At 40.8% G+C, this 18,201-nt stretch overlaps 1 protein-coding gene, 1 long non-coding RNA gene and 1 pseudogene across 2 annotated transcripts; 2 read left to right on the top strand and 1 right to left on the bottom strand.

The window, feature by feature from the left end:
* Window positions 1–920: 920 nt before the first annotated feature.
* Window positions 921–7,827, bottom strand: SRSF3 (serine and arginine rich splicing factor 3). Its single transcript, XM_086371410.1, has 6 exons — window positions 7,708–7,827; window positions 5,816–6,023; window positions 4,394–4,528; window positions 2,205–2,243; window positions 1,912–1,998; window positions 921–1,734 (listed from the first exon to the last, which is right to left on the bottom strand). Exons 2-6 carry the CDS (start codon window positions 6,019–6,021, stop codon window positions 1,707–1,709), a joined length of 495 nt encoding a protein of 164 aa, XP_086227536.1. The 5' UTR covers window positions 6,022–6,023; window positions 7,708–7,827; the 3' UTR covers window positions 921–1,706.
* Window positions 7,828–9,594: 1,767 nt separating this feature from the next.
* On the top strand, window positions 9,595–13,896 carry LOC147346688 (uncharacterized). The gene is made up of 3 exons (XR_015153117.1): window positions 9,595–9,733; window positions 10,197–10,270; window positions 13,540–13,896. It is a non-coding gene; the product is annotated as an uncharacterized LOC147346688 (long non-coding RNA).
* A 2,948-nt stretch (window positions 13,897–16,844) lies between these two features.
* On the top strand, window positions 16,845–17,297 carry LOC147346687 (protein transport protein Sec61 subunit beta pseudogene; annotated as a pseudogene).
* Window positions 17,298–18,201: the final 904 nt, after the last annotated feature.

Here is an 18,201-nt window from a genome sequence, read left to right as displayed (position 1 = left end):
CTGAGCTCTCAGTAAATAAGGAGGCAGTTTTACAAATGTCTTCTGCCAAAAAGGATCATACTGAACTCCACTGACACCAGTTTTCCCCTGTGATAACCAGGACTCTTCTCCCTTGATACTTTTGTGAAAGGTTAAGAAGGACCACTGGAAATAAACTTGTTTAGGATGAATTTCTCATAAAACATCCTTTTAGATTAACACAATGACTTGTCTTTCATGTTAAAGAAAAGTCAGTACAGCACAATCCAAAACTATCTTTAAATAGCACATTTAAGGAAACTAAGCCACAAGACTGTTGCATTATGATTTAATCTAATTGCACAGAAGTTTGAAATTACAACTCCTCTAGATATCTAAGAGGAAGATTATGCATGCCTCCATATTTCAATTCTGCACTGTTACATTTGAACCATGTAGTGAATTTCACATAATGATGGATCAATTTAGAATTCCCATGCAACACCTCAAATTATATAAAATGGAAGCAATTTTTAAAGCTCTGTGGAACATTTTCATGCTAGTGATAGAAGCTTTTTTTTTTTTTTTACTGGCAACTTTGGATTATATATGTATCAGGTGGCTATACTTTAAAATGTTGGTCACTGAATATCATGGACTTTAAACTGGCTTCTGCTCCTAAAGACATATCACTTAGGTAGACAACCAGAAAGTCCCTTCACTTCAAAAGCCTCAAATGTATTTCCTAAAAAATAAGATTTGTGTAACCAACTGCCTTCTGTGGGACAAGAACTATGGTAATAGTGGGTTCAACTATTACAATTATGCTTATATTTTATTTTCAAAAGCACTTTACAAGAAAATATAAGTATGGCTTCCAATAGGAATGTTACACCTGGACTTGGTACCAAGCTCAGATTTTAGTTTTGCAAGGAAAAACAGGCTTTCAGGTTAAACAACAATTTGTAACCAAAACTTTAATCCCAAGGATTCTCACAAAACATATTACAAATGACAGCATGAAAAAAGAATCTTGCACAGTAACTCAATTCAGCTCTACAATGTACCCTTAAACTGGCAGGACATTTGTTATCTTGAGTAGTCTCATATTTCCAAATAAAGAACGTTACAAAGAGCTATGTATTCATATATAGCAATCACAGAATGAACTTACAACCTAAAGCAAAGGTAAACTAACTTCCTTGAAACTTCTTAGACTCTACACCAACTGGACAACCTTTTGTCCAGTGTGAAGACTAGTGGGATTTTTAAACCTCTAATCTAGTTTAAGGGTGCAGCTTTAATTTTTCCAGCTGGCTTTTGAGTTCACAGCAGCTTTTAAAAACTGCTTACTACAGCTGCATACCATATCCCAGGTATGTTGGAAAAAAAAAATCTTCCAATTTTTGCCAGTTTTTATTTCCATAATGTTAAACATCGACTGGGCAGGAGTTAAGAGGTTTATTATCAGCCTATGCAAGACTAAAATTCAAAGCAAATTAAATTTTGCTTAAGGGAACATTGTAAAGTAACAATTCTTGATATTACATGCCTCATATGATCCATTTCAAACCATAGAGAATTACACCTTTGTGTCACTGTTCCAACAGACAAACAAATGTGAACAGCTAAAACATTTTAAAAATGCACCAAGCTTATGAAGTCTCAAACAAAACTTGAATTTTCTGTACATACTCCTGTCAAATGAAGTTATTTCCTGTACATCACTCCTCTTGCAAACTGGTCTTCTATTTCCTTTCATTTGACCTAGATCGGCTGAAAAACAGAAACAAAAGTTACATCTGTTAACTCAGTTACAGGCAAAACTTCATCAAAAGATTTTTACAGTAAAGTTATAAAACATTTTGTCCTAGTAGCTTAAAAGACCTATTTCTGTTTTTAGTATATTATGTATGTAAGCTCTTAAATGGCTCAGGTCATTAAAGATCTTACCTACGAGACCTAGAGAAAGATCGGGACGGCTTGTGATTTCTCTCCCGGGACAGTGATCTCTCTCTTCTCCTATCTCTAGAAAGGGACCTAAAATAAGAGGAGAAAGAAAAACGGAGCCATTCAGGATTACACACAACAATGTCTAAGTTTTTGAAAGCTAAAAGTTCTATATGTTACTTGATTCATTACTAAAGTCAGTGTCTATTGCCATTAACTGAGTCATCTGGAAAACAGCTTAGAAATTTCACAAACACTCCCATTTCTGAGAATGTGGCCCCCCAAAGATACTTTACCTGCTCCGGCTGCGGGAGAAGCTTCTCCGTCTTGGAGATCTAAAAGCAGAAAACAGAAAAATTAGGCTAATTGTCAATTAGCATTTATGGCGTGAGGCATTTCCCAACTTTTCAATCTCACTGTTGGGCCCAGTGAATGTGCCGAAGAACTGGCACCCATCGTCCAAAAAATAAAAATTTTTTAAAGGAAAACAAAACAAAAAAAGGGCACAGAAGGATTAAGGAACCAAAAGCTCAAGTGAAAAGCAGGTATTCCAATCATGGATTCACTTTAACAAAGAATGCTTCACAGCAGATCTGTCCAATGCAAAACTTCATGTCAAACTAACTTCACTACCCAAACACCACACCAAAATGTAGTCCCACAAGTAGTTCCAAAAACAGTACCATAAACCAGTATTTGGAACCCATGCAAACCTGTAAGTCCATGACAAGACTTAGGTACCAGGTGGATAGTGTAATTTTGTGAAAACGCGCTAGGTGTAAATATTGATGCCATTAAGTGCTACATTAGAACTGCATTTGTGATCGTCACATTTAAGAGTGTGTTTAGACTTATCAAAATTACCTTAGCTTGGCCCACTTCACCCCCAAAATTTAAAAATTTTGAAAACTGTTAGTAAAACCATTTAAAGGTGATAGGATTCAACAAATTTTTGCTAGAAAGGAAAGCTAAATCTGTTAGAGTTATTAAAATTTTTAGTTTGGCATCTCACACATGCAAATAAGTTTCACTTGAAGGTCTAGTTACATTATGAGTTCCCTATCACCCTTAAAAGTTTTATTCAAGCAATATATATGTACGTTACCATTCAATTATGCACAGCCAGCCTTTGATCCAGAAAAAAGAATTACTTTAAGCCGCTTACTCCTTATTTTAACCAGCAGTAAACTGTATAAGCAGGAAAAACTTACTAGTTTTTGGGTTTCAACAAGCTAGAAATGGTGAGGTGAGGCTGCCGGACTGACGGCCAGGAAGAATTTGCTGAAAAGGTTTTGCCAGATGTTGCGTTGGATTTAGTTGGTTGGCGAAGGGGGTGTTGTGGATTTTTCCTGCTTTTTTGTTAGCCGAAGGCTGCTGCTGTAGTTGTTGTGAAGACATTTGGTAAATAAACAGCTGAGCTGATTGGCCAGGAATGTGTGGGCGGTCGAGGTGGCTGCTGCCGATTTGGTTAAGGTTGGAGAGAAGGCTGAGAGAAAACAGCATGCTCGGGAACCAAAGGGCGGTGCAACCTGACGACTGGCCATGCCTGGGTCATGTGAAACGACACCAGCCAAGCTGAATGGGGCGCGCTGGTCACATGACGCTGAAAGGGCTAGTTGACTGGCTAATGCAGACTCAGAGGGTGGTGAGAAGAGACATGATGGTGACTCTGTAACGGGGTTCATTTTTATTAATAGATGGACCAAAAAGCACAAAAAAAAATGAAAAACAAGCCATCAGTACAACCATCTATTAGCTAACAAATACTCTTTATTATGATGGGCAACAGTGTGTTGTTTTGTTTTTCAAAACAGCAAAAGGGGCAAGATTTTGAACTCCTATCTCCTAGGACTTCACTCACCTGTAAGAGGTAAATTCAGTCCTATAGAAACTATTTTGGAGGTCTGAGGAGATGTGGAGTTAGCATCCAGACAATACTGCCTGGTCCAAGAATGATGCCATTTTCAATTATAAAAAAAACCTGCATTCTCTCCTATTTGGGTTTGAAGAACAGATGACTGGGATTACTTTAGCCCCCTTTATTGGTCAGTGACTTTAGTTTCAGAATGATTTCTACTTTACCAGTTGTAACAATAAAACAGCTGCCTGTTTGATAAATATTACAATCGTGCTAACAGTAGAAAACACATTTTTGTGAAGAGCTAGAGTTGAATGTAATGTTTGTCATTATGGAGTCAAGAAATGGAAAAAGGCCTAAACTGAAGTATAAGGGAAGACTTGGAAAGATGCAACTAGAAGATGAACTAGAAGACAGATCCAAGATAGAAGTTACTGACTACCAACATGAACAGTGACCTAAAGACAAAAGCCAACACTCAGCACAACTCACATATCCCAAACTACACCCAACAAACGCTTCGTAAAAACCTGATTCTTCAAAGTTAAAACCCACCAACAAACTTTAAGAGAGATACCTGTTCCTATTAGCTACACCAATACCTCTAAACACGCTCTCTCTAAGTACCTGCGTCGAGGTGGAGGACTCCTCCTCCGATAATCATCTCGAGGGCGACGACCCCAAGAAGGAGGTGGGCCACGATTACGACTTCTCTTTTCACCATTCGATAGTTCCACTCTTACTCGGCAGCCACAGAGTGTTCTAGGAGGGAAAGAAACAGTGAATTTAAAACAGCCAAACTAATTTTCTAGGAGATGTGCATTAAAAGCAAGGAAAAAACAAACACAAAGCCCCCTTTTATAGCTAGCTTCTTTGCAAAGAATCCAACTGTATGTCTGCAGAATCCTTAATACCAAAGCACGTTTTAGTTCCTTATCTTTTTTCTAGTAAAGAAAACCAACTTCCTTGTGTTTTATTGCTGTTAAGTCAGTCTGATCATTGGGCTCAATGTTAACAGTTACAATTTAAGTGTGAAAACCTAGATTCATCCTCCAAGGTAGTTAGTTCATTTGTACATCCTGTTTTGACTTCTTCCTTGGGAAGATGCAGCAACTGTTTACCAATCATAAATACTCCATTTGTTGGTCTCTCTCCTCCCCATTCCCTCTAAGCAAACATCAGTAAACAGGACAGAAGCATCCTGGACATTTTACATTTTCCTTTCCCTTCAATCATCATACAACAGTTTAAACATAAGAAACTGTAGCTGAGAACAATTAAAAAAAAAAAAAAAAAAAACCTTTATATTCCACCTACTCATTGATCCACAATCACTAAGTTTAGATAAGCCACCATATGTGGACAGTGATTGGGAAGAGGTGGGGCCCTGGAAAAATGTTTCCGTAATCTGCTTAGATAAATGACCTTTTACATATCTTTATAGTCAACTCACAGATCCTTTAATTTTTGGATCTTAATTCTGTTCCTTGGTTTCATGAAACCCAAGTTTTCAAATGCCAAGAAGAAAGGCAACACCTGTTCACTGTTAAGACTCAGGTGTTAACTTACCAGCCAGCTAACAGAATATTGTAACGCAAAGGGAAATACTGTTATATGATCCACACTTCCTAAACAAATATTTCCAACAGGTATCAAAAAAAGATAATAGTACAATAAACCCATATAACCATATCCACTTACAATCTGTGGCCATTAAGAGGGATGATTGAGCCACAATTCTTTTAGACACAATTCAAAGGTGACAACATGATTGATGCTTTGTGGTGGATTTAGATTAAAATGTTTCAACCACATGAAGCCACACACCCAAGCTGACCATTAAAATTATTTTCTCCAATGGCCAACTGAATAAAAAAACTTCCTAGGTATCTTCACAAATTGTTCATTTTGATTGCCAAAAAAAAGGTTTTATGTAAATTTCCAATAACATCAATTTCAGATAGCAAAGAAGCCATCTAAAAGTCATATATCCTAGAGATTTTGAATATTAAAACACAATAAACTATCATTAATTAATCAACAAATTACCTCCCATCTAGCTCTCGGACAGCATCAGCTGCGTCTCGGGGATCTTCAAATTCAACAAAAGCAAAGCCGGGAGGGTTTCTAGCAACCCACACACTTCGGAGTGGTCCATAATAGCCAAAAGCTCGTTCCAATTCAGTCTTGTTACCATTGTTTCCAAGATTACCTACATAAACTTTACAGTCCAATGGACAGGAATCACGATGCATTTCTGCAAAAAAAAAAAAATTATAATCCACAGTGAAAAATAGATTCAGGAAAGAATGCAATACTAAAACCCCAAAAGCTAGGACTATCCCAATGGTTACCGGTAACTGCACAGAAGCCAGAACAAATTGTGAAAGAAGAGGGGGAAAAAAGCCTCCTTGAAAAGCGGGGGTAGGCGGGGCGGCGGGGAAGGTAACACACCAGAGGAGTGTTTACCAAAGTAGAAACTAAGCATTTTACCTATTTCAATTAATTTCACCTAGAAGAGTAGGATCACCTACTCAGAAGCAAATTCTAAAACATCAAACAACTCGCTGAAGACAATCACCAAGAAAACTGATACTAATGTGCCTTCACAGGTCAAGTTAACCAGCATCACTCCTCACAATGCAAGACAAATCTGTTTTTAAAAAATGTACCTTACTCTATTCTCAACAGCCCAAAAGTGTTAAGCCAAATATCCAGCAACAGGTACATAAACAAAATGTACTATCCAAATTATTCCGGAATCAAGTACCCATAAATGCGACAAATGTGTCAGAGCATACAGTTATAGATATCAGACACGAAACAGTGCACATATTACGATTCCAAGGATGTGAATTATCCAAAACGGGCAAATCCAGAAACATTTTAGTAGGTACCAGGGGCTTGGGAGAGAGGACAGGGCAAAAGGTGAATGGATGCTTCGGTATACAGGTCACTTCGTTGGGTATAAAAGACGTTCCAACTAGTGAGGTGATAGCTGTACAACAATGTGAACATACTAAATACCTCTGAATTGTGCACTTTAAAATGAAGCTTATGTTAATTTCACCTCAGGAAAAAAAGCACTTGTTGCATAAAATTTAAGCCACCCAGGGGGCTTACATTTTTACAAACTTTAGATACTTACAGTCACTTAAGCAATATCTAATCAACTTATAGGCCAGTTATCAACTGCATAAAAAAGCAGTCTGCCCATGAACTCAGCTCAAGAGCTTTACCATTCTTTTCTCACTCTGGGTTTATCCAATTAAAAAAAAAAAACCAGTCCAGACACATCCTAATTGCGTGACCCCACCCTGCAACCAGTTCTGAGACCAAACCATTGCTGGGGAATGTGTTTTTTCCCTTTTCCAGAAACTTTACAGGCCCACGCATCAATAGGAAAAGTCACAAGAACAATTCAGCTCAAGGAAGGTCGGTTAAAATAAAAAAAAAAAAGTTATTGGGTCCCGACTTTAAAAGTGAACTCAAGTTAAAAAAATAAATAAAAATGAAAATGAGCATCGAAATCAATCATTATGGTTCTAAAGGCTCAGTTTTGATTAGTGACCTGAAGGGAAAAAACGATGAGAAGCTACCTAAGGAAACGTGCTACCGAAAAAAAAAAAAAGGCGCCATAAATTGAAAAGCCGCGGCCTAAAGTACAACCGACTACTGAGTCCCCCTTCGCCTCGACCCGGATAATCTCCCTTCCCGGCTCACGGCCTCTCCGTTCCCAGTGTAGGATTAAAAACATCTCCACTTTGAGGGCTGGGTATACCTCCGAGGGGCCAAAAGCCCCCGCCACAGCCCCTAGCTGAACGTCACAAAATGGCGGCACCGTCTCTTTGTCTCAGCCTACCGCCGCCATTGGCCTATCCCCACTTCGGCCCCTTTAGGACCCATTTCCCACCTCATTCCTTTAGTAGTCGTTCGCTTACCGAGATCTTGGGTTAGAAATGCGGAGGTTCAAATCCACAGAACCTAGGTTAGGTCTTCCCGGTCCACCTCCCGCCCGGCGTCCCCGGATGCTCTCGCACACCCGGCGTCCACGAAATGGCGGACCACCGCCGTCTCCTCGCCCTTATTTATATGACACACCAAAGTCACATGACTGGATGGGCTCGCCCAATGAGAGGCGGAGAACGCCGTGACGTAATGGCTACAAACGCTGCGAGAATCGCGGTTGCTGGGAGCGCGCTCAGGTCTTGGCGCCTTGTCTGTAGAGGCGGCTGAGGGGTGTCTCAGGTCCGGAGTTCCTTCAGGTGTAATTCCCTAGTTGCTGACTTCCAAGTTATCCTCAGTCCCGTCTCCCTCACCTCTAAACAGGCGGGGGTTTAAGAACACCTCCGCTGTTACTCTCACTGATAAAACGTTTTGCTCCTAATAAGATTAAAGTATTAAATACTTATTAAAGTATTCACTAATTACTTCATCCTCGTAAGCGGTTAGGGTGGAACTAAGACCATCACGTTTAGGAAAGTACTTCGGAATTGCTCTCAAGGTCAATGAGGCTTTGTGATCAAGCTGCCACCAGACTGTACCAACCGGGGTCCCACAGTTAGAGAAAAGCCCAAGCCTAGAAAATCTGGAACTCTGGCTGGTATCTCACGTCTCACGCAAACTGCAGGATTTGACCGAGACGATGGCGCATTATCACGGACTCTTGAAAAGTTTAATAGCAACGCAAACGCAAATGAGACTGCGTTCCAGGCCATCTGGAAACTACCACATTTAGCAAATGAAAGTGGAAGTTCCTGAAGAAGATTGAACCTTTCTCCTAGCAAAGGCTGCTGTATTGGCCTGAGGGCAGGGCTGGGGTCCGTGGGTCACTCATACCTTCCTCTGTTTTCTACTTCCCCTAAAAAAAAAAAAAACCCACGAGCCACAAGGTTAACTATTGGGAGAGAAATATAGCGACTGTGGCTTCCCAGGTGGCGCTAGTGGTAAAGAACCCGCCTGCTAATGCAGGAGATAAAAGAGAGGTGGGTTCGATCCCTGCGGGAGGGAAGATGCCCTTGGAGGAGGACTTGGCAACCCAGGCAACTCCAGTGTTCTTGCCTGGGAAATCCCATGGACGGAGGATTCTTGCGGGTTACAGCCCAGAGTGGAACCGTAGCGACTTAGCACACGTGTCAGAAAAATCACCAAGAGCCCCTTCCTCACAATAGTGAGTTCAGTTAGGAAGTTTGCCTGGTGTTCCCTACCCGCTTTCACTGGAGTCTGTGTTGTTCAGTCGTGTCCGACTCTCTTGCTACCTCATGGAGCTCAGCAGGCTCCTCTGTCCATGGGATTTTCCAGGCAAGAATACTGGAGTGGGTTGCCATTTCCTCCTCCAAGGGATTTCCCCGACCTAAGGATCCACCCAGGTGTCCCGCATTGCAAGCAGATTCAGTGGACTCTGACTTATGCTAAATCTGCTCTCAAGAGAAGCACTAACAACTTGTATTTTCCCACCGTTACCTGAAAGATATACCAATTATTGTTTTGTTTCTCTCAGGCGTTCTCTTACTGTGGCTCTGAGAGGTTTATCCATAGTGGGGGGAAAATACAAATATTTAATAGCCCTGAGCCTTAGTTTTTACATCTGTAAAATGGGGCTTCCATACCAGCAAGGGAAGAGTTGCTGCTGCTGCTGCTGCTGCTGCTGCTAACTCGCTTCAGTCGTATCCGACTCTGTGCGACCCCAGAGACGGCAGCCCACCAGGCCCCGCCGTCCCTGGGATTCTCCAGGCAAGAACACTGGAGTGGGTTGCCATTTCCTCCTCCAGTACATGAAAGTGAAAAGTGAAAGTGAAGTCGCTCAGTCGTGTCCGACTTTTAGCGATCCCATGGACTGCAGCCCACCAGGCTCCTCCGTTCATGGGATTTTCCAGGCAAGAGTACTGGAGTGGGGGAAGAGTAGGGAAGGAGAAATGCAGTGGTCGAGGCAGACCCTGAGCTGGCCTTACCTTGGGTGTTTACCAGGTGAGGGATTCTAGCAAAACCTTTCTGTTTCTTACTTTTCTTTCCTTCTCTTATTGTTTTTCTTTTCTGGCTCACATAAATTTGCTTTGATTTGCTCCCCTCCTCCAAGGTAAATTTTTCTCCTCTTTTTATTTCCTTCTATTAAACCAAACCTTTTTAAAAAATTTTTTTATATTTTTTTCTTTTTGGCTGCACCCAGCAGCATGTGAGAACTTCATTACCCGGCTAGGGATTGAACCCAGGCCCTCTGCAGTGGAAACATAGAGGTTTAACCACTGGGCCACAGCGGAAGTCCCAAAGCAGAGCCTTTTTTAAGTCAGACTATCCTGGATTTGGACCATAGCACTGCTGCTACTTAAAGTGTCTGCAGAAGAGTCCCTTACCCTCACTCAAGATTGCTTTCCTCTCCATAAAATGGAGTAATTATATCAATGCAGGGTTGTTTCGTCCTGTCTCCCCTCAGAAGAACTTCAGCTTTGGTCTCCTGTGGTCACTCCTGCATCCCCAGGGCCAGGAAACAAGCCTGACACACAGCAGGTGATCAAAACATATTTGGTTAAGTATTTAAAATAAATGATGTATGTCAATCAGCTGGCACAATCTTTGTTCAAAAAAATTGTTTTTTTTCACGTCTCATATCCCATTCTTTCCCACCATTGCCCCTATTTTTGTTGTTACTATGTGTGTGTGTAATGCTAGTCTAGCATGCATCTTTCAGTGGAGCACTCTTAATCCCTCCCACTGTATTTTCAAATACCTTCTGAACCTCCTCTTCTCGTGATCCACACAGACTTTCCATCTTCTGGTAACCACAGCCCAGTGAATTATCCATTTAAATTATAGACTATTTTAATGTTTCTTTAAATTTATTCAACCACCAGCCACTCTTGTCTAGACCCTAGAATCATAGGAAGATTCAAGGAAACATATCAGAAATTCTTGAATGGGGATCATGCGTTGTAGCAAACAAGTATCTTTTGACTTTCTCTGAGGAAGGATTCTCACAGTAGACCATGTTATTGACTTAAGTGTGGCTGGATCCTATACCTTATTTTTTTAGGGGTAGAGGCATGAGCACCCCTAGTTAATTAAATCATCCCCATTCTTAGTAGCCTCCTTGCCTTACCCCAATTAGTTCAGGAATGGATGAGTAATCCAATCAGACCTGTCAGCTAATGGGACTTGTAATTTGCAAAATTACAGTAATTTTAGAACTTTTAATAGCCACAATCTAAATGTAGAATGTAAGACTTTAGCAGTTTTCATATTCCATATTTTTTACAAGTCATGAAATTGTGCTTGGGCTCCTGGTTAAAGTGATTGCAAATTTGAACTCTAAGGATAACTTCCTGGGGTTATCTTTATATCATCAGGTTCTGTATTAGCTGCATTCTAGCCATAATCTATTATCCTTTATACAGAAACCGTTTCAATTTAAGACCCTGTGAGTTGTATACTGCCCAAAATGCCCACATAAATTTATAAGAGCAGTGTAATTATTGATGTACAGTATTGCTGTACATGAACTAGCTATCTTGTCAGCACTGCCACTAAGCCAACCAGAGACAGAGGTATGTTCCTTTTCTCTGACTAGCAGGGTCTTGAGCCTGGCAGCCATCCTCTTTCTAGAAGGGAGGAAGCAGCCTGCAATAGATCCCCAACCAAAAGAGAGGGAGAGATGAGAGATGGGGACTAGACTCTTGTTTAAGAAACACTGAACCCAATTCCATTTTTGAGATTTCCAGTTGTGTGAACATACATGTTCCCTACCTCTGCCTCTCATTCTAAGTCACTTTCAGTTTGTTTTTTTTTTCCTATTACTTGCAAACAGAAGGATTCCAAATACAGAAATTACTCTGACACAGACTTCTCATTACTCTGTCTATAACCATGAGTGTAAGCTATCTTGCAATTCTAAAATTTGCCTGCTACCAATTTGCTGCTGCTGCTGCTGCTAAGTCACTTCAGTCTCGTCCAACTCTGTGCGATCCCATAGATAGCTCCCCTGTCCCTGGGATTCTCCAGGCAAGAACACTGGAGTGGGTTGCCACTTCCTTCTCCAATACATTAAAGTGAAAAGTGAAAGTGAAGTTGCTCAGTCGTGTCCGACTCCTAGCAACCCCATGGACTGCAGCCTACCAGGCTACTCCGTCCATGGGATTTTCCAGGCAAGAGTACTGGAGTGGGTTGCCATTGCTTTCTCTGACCAATTTGCTAAGTGCTTTAAAAAAAATTTTTTTTAATTGAAGTATACTTCATTTACAATGTCATGTCAGTTTCAGGTGTACAGTAGAGCGATTATATATTCTTTTCCAGATTCTTTCCCCTTATAGTTTATTATAAACTATTGAGTAGAGGGAATTCCCTGACAGTCCAGCAGTTAGGACTCAATGCTTTCATTGCTGTGGCCTGGATTCAATTCCTAATGGGGATCTCCTGCAAGTCCCTGCTAAGGCCAAAAAATAAAATTAAAAAAAATTTTTTTTTTTAAGTATTGAGTATAGTTCTCTATGGTATACCGTAGGTTAAGTACCTTTTTTTTTTTTTTTGAACACCAAGAGCCATTTATTAATAGGCTGGAAATATAATCTAATCAAAAGACAATGACAATTATAGACATGTAAGAATAAATGTATCAAGAACAGTAAAGAATATATTGTGCAGAAAATTACAAGATTTTAATGAAAAACAAGATATGTAGAAATGGAGATACATATTAGGTTCCTGGACAGAAAAAAAATCTAATAAATACCACTCAGTCCTCATAAAACCAGGACATAAATTACATGAGTGAAGTGAGTGAAGTCGCTCAGTCCTATCCGACCCCTTGAGACCCCGTGGACTGCAACCCACCAGGCTCCTCCATCCATGGGATTCTCCAGGCACGAATACTGGAGTGGATTGCCATTTCCTTCTCCACCTTTTTTTTTTTTAATTAAAAAAATTATTGGGCTTCCCTGATGGTCCGGTGGTTAAGAATTCACCTTGCAATGCAGGGGATACCGATTCGGTTGCTGGTCCCGGAAGATCCCACCTGCCTAGGGGCACCGAAGCCTGAGCACCATAACTACTGAAACCAGCGCCACCTAGAGTCTGTGCTCCGCAATAAGAGAACCCACCTCAATGAGAAGCTCAACTAGAGAATACCGCCCCCACCCCGGTCACGGGAAGTTCCCCTGGAGAAGGAAATGGCAACCCACTCCAGTATTCTTGCCTGGAAAATCCCATGGACGGAGGAGCCCGGTAGGCTACAGTCCGTGGGGTCGCAAAGAGTCAGACATGACTGAGCCACTTCACCACAACTAGAGAAAGCCTGCATGCAGACTCAGGGCAGCCAAAAATAAAATTTTTTTTAAAAGAAAAAAAAAATTACTGATGATCAGGCATTATTAGCATTATGTATAACAAACAGAACTTTTCAATAATGTGATTGATTTCAAGTATCCACGAACAAAAATCTGTTAAGAGTGTAGACCATAACAATAGTTTATTAACTGCTTGATGTAGTCAGTGTCCTCACAGGATGCAGATGGCATACCAAACAAAGGGTTAACTGAAGAGGTAATTATTTACAGAGATTTGAGTTCAAGAAATCCACAGGGCAGTGGGGAACTCCCAGAGGCAACTCTTCTAAGCCCAGTGGGGCAAGGAAGGGAGCAGGGTTACCAGAACCAGACAAACGCTATAGCTATGAAGAGAGGCCCTTAGGTAGAGGAAATGTGGCAGCCCAGTTCAGGCAGGGGTGGGGCTGGCCAGAAATGAAATAACTGAATTCTTTCTCTTTCTATACTCCCACCTTTTAATAGTGCCTTCTATTGCCCAAGGCTATCTGGAAATCTGAGGACAAGAGAGCTGAGTGATGCAAGCCCAGATCAACCTCCAAGGGCACAGAGGAGGACAGAGAAGACTGGAAACTGATCTAGGGTTATAGTGTCCAATACAACCACCACTAGGCTCATGCTTATTTGAGTCCAAATTGACATGTACTATAAATGTAAACATACTTTAAAAATACTTCCTGGATTTCAAAACCTTGGTATTCAAAAAGAAGGTGAAGATCTTATTAGTTTTTATACTGATTACATGTTGAAGTGATGATGTTTTTATGTATTGGGTTAAATCAACTATATTATTACAATAAAATTCATCTGTTTCTTTATACATTTTGACTGTGGCTACTAGAACACTTAAAATTAAGTGTGTGGCTCACATTGTATCTGTTGGATTGTATTGATCTACATGGACAAGTGGAAAATAACCCCACATGACAACAAATAATCATTTAAAAACTCAATTTAATTCTATGTCCTGGACAACTATATGAAAATAGTGTTTCTGCAAATCACATAGTTTAAAATTTTTCAAACCTAATTGCCTTGATCCTTTGACATATGGCCCTTCTATGTATTTTTATATTATTCCCTGAACCAGTTTTGGTTTTTTTAGGTTACATCACACAGCATGTGGGATCTTAGTTGCTTGACTAGGGATTGAACCTGTACCCTCTGTATCTGAAGTGCAGATTCTTAACCACTGGACCACCAGGGAAGTCCCTGAAACAGTTCTTTGGCTCATATTGCATATTTAACACTCACTCATTCAGTCAAGAAGTGTTTGTTAGGTACCTTCTATTTTCCAAACACTGAGATGAATTTAGAGGGATAAGTCAAAACCCAAAACAGAGTCCTAGGCTCCCATCATGGGGCTAAGTTCCAAGATATAGGGGAATTAGAAAAAGAATCACATAACTGGTTGTGAAATTACTTATGTAGAAAATGGTCTGGAGAGAGAAATGGTGTCTTAAGACCATATCATAGGAAAGATTGGCCTGATTAGGTAAACCAAAGGAGGCTTCCTGGAGGAAGTGATGATTTAGCAGAAGCAGGAGATGTCTGGCAAAGTTTGTGAGAAGAAAGAAAGTTCCTGGAAGAGGGTACTGAATATATAAAGTTACTGTAGCAAGTTAGAAGAATTAAAGAAAAACAGGCCAGTGTGGTTGAAACACAAAGTGAGAAAGAGATTTGAAATGTTATGAATATGTAAAATGTTCACGTTATACTTGTATTTATTTGTATGTCAAGTATTTCAGTTCAGTTCAGTTCAGTCACTCAGTCGTGTCCGACTCTCTGTGACTCCATGAGTCGCAACACACCAGGCCTCCCTGTCCATCACCAACTCCCGGAGTTCACTCAGACTCACGTCCATCGAGTCAGTGATGCCATCCAACCATCTCATCCACTGTCATCCCCTTCTCCTCCTGCCTCCAATCCCTCTCAGCATCAGGGTCTTTTCCAATGAGTCAACTCTTTGCATGAGGTGGCCAAAGTACTGGAGTTTCAGCTTTAGCATCATTCCTTCCAAAGAAATGCCAGGGCTGATCTCCTTCAGAATGGACTGGTTGGATCTCCTTGCAGTCCAAGGGACTCTCAAGAGTCTTCTCCAACACCACAGTTCGAAAGCATCAGTTCTTCAGTGCTCAGCTTTCTTCACAGTCCAACTCTCACATCCATACATGACCACAGGAAAAACCATAGCCTTGACTAGATGGACCTTTGTTGGCAAAGTAATGTCTCTGCTTTTCAATATGCTATCTAGGTTGGTCATAGTGTTTACCAAGCTACTAACTGCTTTCAGTGAAGCAAATCTAAATCTATCACTTTCAGTCAATAAACATTAATTGAATACTTATTATATTTCTCTCTGGAAGGCTTAGAGCTGCTACAGTGGTATGTTAGAAGTATGGAAAGTTCACCCAGGAGATTTTCCACCCTCCACCGTGTGGAAGATTCCAGGTAACAGTTGGACTATTTATTTATTTGGCTGCAAGATCTTACTTCCCCAACCTGTGATCAAACAAACCCCTTGCCCCCTGCAGTTTGAAGTATGGAGTCCTAACCACTGGACTGCCCGGAAATTCCCTGGACATTTTATTTTCTGAGGAGGGTTCTTGTGCCTGGAAAAGAATAGTGATTGATTCTGGAGTTCTTTTTTTTTTTTTTTTGGAGTTCTGATTAATGTTAAATTTGACAAAGTTTCCAATTCTTTTTATTTATTTATTTAATTTGCCTACACCAAGTCTTAGTTTGGGTATGTGGGGTCTTTAGTTGCACATGTGGGATCTAGTTCCCTGAGCAGGGAATGAACCCCAGATGGCTCCACTGGGAACTCAAAGTCTTAGCCACTGGACCACCAGAGAAGTCCCCAAAGCTTCAAATTCTTAAATCTGTTTCTTTCCGTATAGTTAAGCTAAACTTTAAATCATTGTTATTTTATTTTCTAAGAAACTAATTTTAAAAATAAGATCAATAATTCCCACCATCCTTAGATAAATCTTTAATAGACTCAAGGGACTTCCCTGTGATCCAGTGGTTAGGACCCACACTTCCAATGCCTGGGGACGAGGATCTGATTCCTGGTTGGGTAACTAACATCCTACATGCTGCATGGAGGGGCCAAAAAAAATCAGAAGTTAAACAGAATTTTCCTAAACAGTTAACATTATCTATGCACTTGACTGATTTAATTCCTTTAAATGTATCAAGTAACACTTGTATATTTAGTACATTTAATCCTCTGAACTATTTCAAAGGTCTCTCATAGCAGACTTAAAATTCTAACAAGCAAAATATCCCCTATTCATGGATTAAATGACTTAATAGTGTTAAAATGGCAATAATACCCAAAGCAAGCTACAGATTCAGCGCAATCCCTACCAAAATTCCTGAAGGGGAGGGTGGTCTTGTGAGACTGAGCTTTGTATCTGTGAAATCTCATTCCGTCTCCTGATAAACAGTTGATGTGGGATCTGAACACTGACTAATGTTTGATGACATTAAAGAAAGACGATTACATGATTTTTTAAGTCCTTACCTTTTTAGAGATAAATGCTGAGAGGCTCACATATGAAATGATATGTTCTGGGTTTGCTTCAAAGTAACACGGGGGCACTTCCCTGGTGGTCCAGTGGCTAAGACTCTGCACTCCCACCGCAGGGGTCCCAGGTTCAATCCTTGGTTGGGAAACCGGACTCCAGAGTTTGCAGACCTCAACTAATGTCGCAGCTGAAGATTCCATATGCCACAATTAAGACCCAGCACAATCAAACAAATAAATAAAAATAAAGTTAAAAAAAAAAACCACATGGGCTCCTCTGCAGTTCACTTCAGTTCCCTACCACCCTCCCATCTTCAACGTGCCTGGCCTGACCCGCTGTGGGCTAACTAACGTGGGCTCCTCAGGGCACTCTCTCAGCAAAGCCAAGCAAAGCCCCGTCTGGCAGAGGAAGAATGCCAGCTGTGGAACAAAGCGCACAGGCCGTACGACCTCAGCAGGCACTGGGGGGATGTGGCGATTCTACACAGAGGATTCACCAGGGCTCAGAGAGGGCCCTGTTCCAATATCAGTTATGAGGCTTCCGTTCATCATTTCTATATTTATGTTGCACATTTGGGGCAAGTACACTTGTTCATGGATTCCGCTACATCCATCTGTCTGTCATCTGAAGAAGAAAGGAAAAAATCCCAACATATCTTGGACCAAAAGCATAGTGATTTTCTGTTCATGAGGAAGAAATTTTCTGTAAGCTTATTGTTTTACAGGGAACTTAACAAGAATTAAAGAATCAATTTTTTTATGGCTAATAAACTTTTTAATTCATTAACACACACACACACACACACACACACACACACACGGGGATGGGGGCTGTCAATTGAGTCTCCAGTCCTCAGCTGATAAAACAAGACTGAGCTCAGAATTGTTGAAGCTGGGTAATGAGTACACGGAATTTGTTATGCTCTATCTACTTTTGTTATGTGTTTGACATTTTCCCATAATTAAGAAGTCAGAAAGAAAAAAAGGAAAAGCAAAGGAGAGAGGCCACAAGAGGAGATCGAGAAAGAGACTAAGCTTGCTGGTGATGATATCATAATAGTGTAGCATTTTACAGAACATTTATGGAACATTTACATTCAGTATCCAGAAGAGACCTGATAGATCCTTGATTTTTCCTAAACCTCTTCCCAGCCACAAGATCCCTTCCTGTCTTGAGACGGAAGCCAGCCTGACACATGGAAGGTGACAAATGTTCACCAAACGTGAGTATGAAGGGACTTTCTGGTGGTTAAGTTCGTTAAGAGTCCACCTTCCAATGCAGGGGACGCGAATTTGATCCCTGGTTGGGAAACTAACATCCCACATGCCCTGGAGCAACTAAGCCTGAGTGCTGCAACTAGAGAAGCCCGCAAGACCCAACACAGCCAAAAAGGGGGGGAAAAAAGAGTGTGAAGCTCTCATTACCAGCCCTCCCCACACTTCCCAGAGACTCTGCTGCCATCTTTCTAGCCTTGATCTTAGAGCAAAGAGCAGTTGTGGTCCTGGTCTCTTTTCACCCTTCTCTTCTAGCATATCTTTTATTTTAATTATTTTTATTTTTGTTGAAGTATAGTTGATGTACATTCCCTAGTATG

This window comes from Bos grunniens, chromosome 23 (assembly GCF_055505025.1).
Source record: "Bos grunniens cultivar Pamir isolate PY7600 chromosome 23, Bosgru_T2T1.0, whole genome shotgun sequence".
In the NCBI taxonomy this organism is placed as follows: domain Eukaryota; kingdom Metazoa; phylum Chordata; class Mammalia; order Artiodactyla; family Bovidae; genus Bos; species Bos grunniens.
This window is presented reverse-complemented; position numbering and strand designations above follow the sequence as displayed.

What these genes read in the sequence shown, in the direction of transcription:
- SRSF3 (XM_086371410.1), bottom strand. Translation starts at nt 6,021, where the DNA reads ATGCATCGTGATTCCTGTCCATTGGACTGTAAAGTTTATGTAGGTAAT. An exon ending in TTCTCCCGCAGCCGGAGCAG is followed by an intron (nt 1,999 to 2,204) that starts GTAAAGTATCTT and finishes CTCTTATTTTAG; the next exon opens with GTCCCTTTCTAGAGATAGGA. An exon ending in TCTTTCTCTAGGTCTCGTAG is followed by an intron (nt 1,735 to 1,911) that starts GTAAGATCTTTA and finishes TCTGTTTTTCAG; the next exon opens with CCGATCTAGGTCAAATGAAA.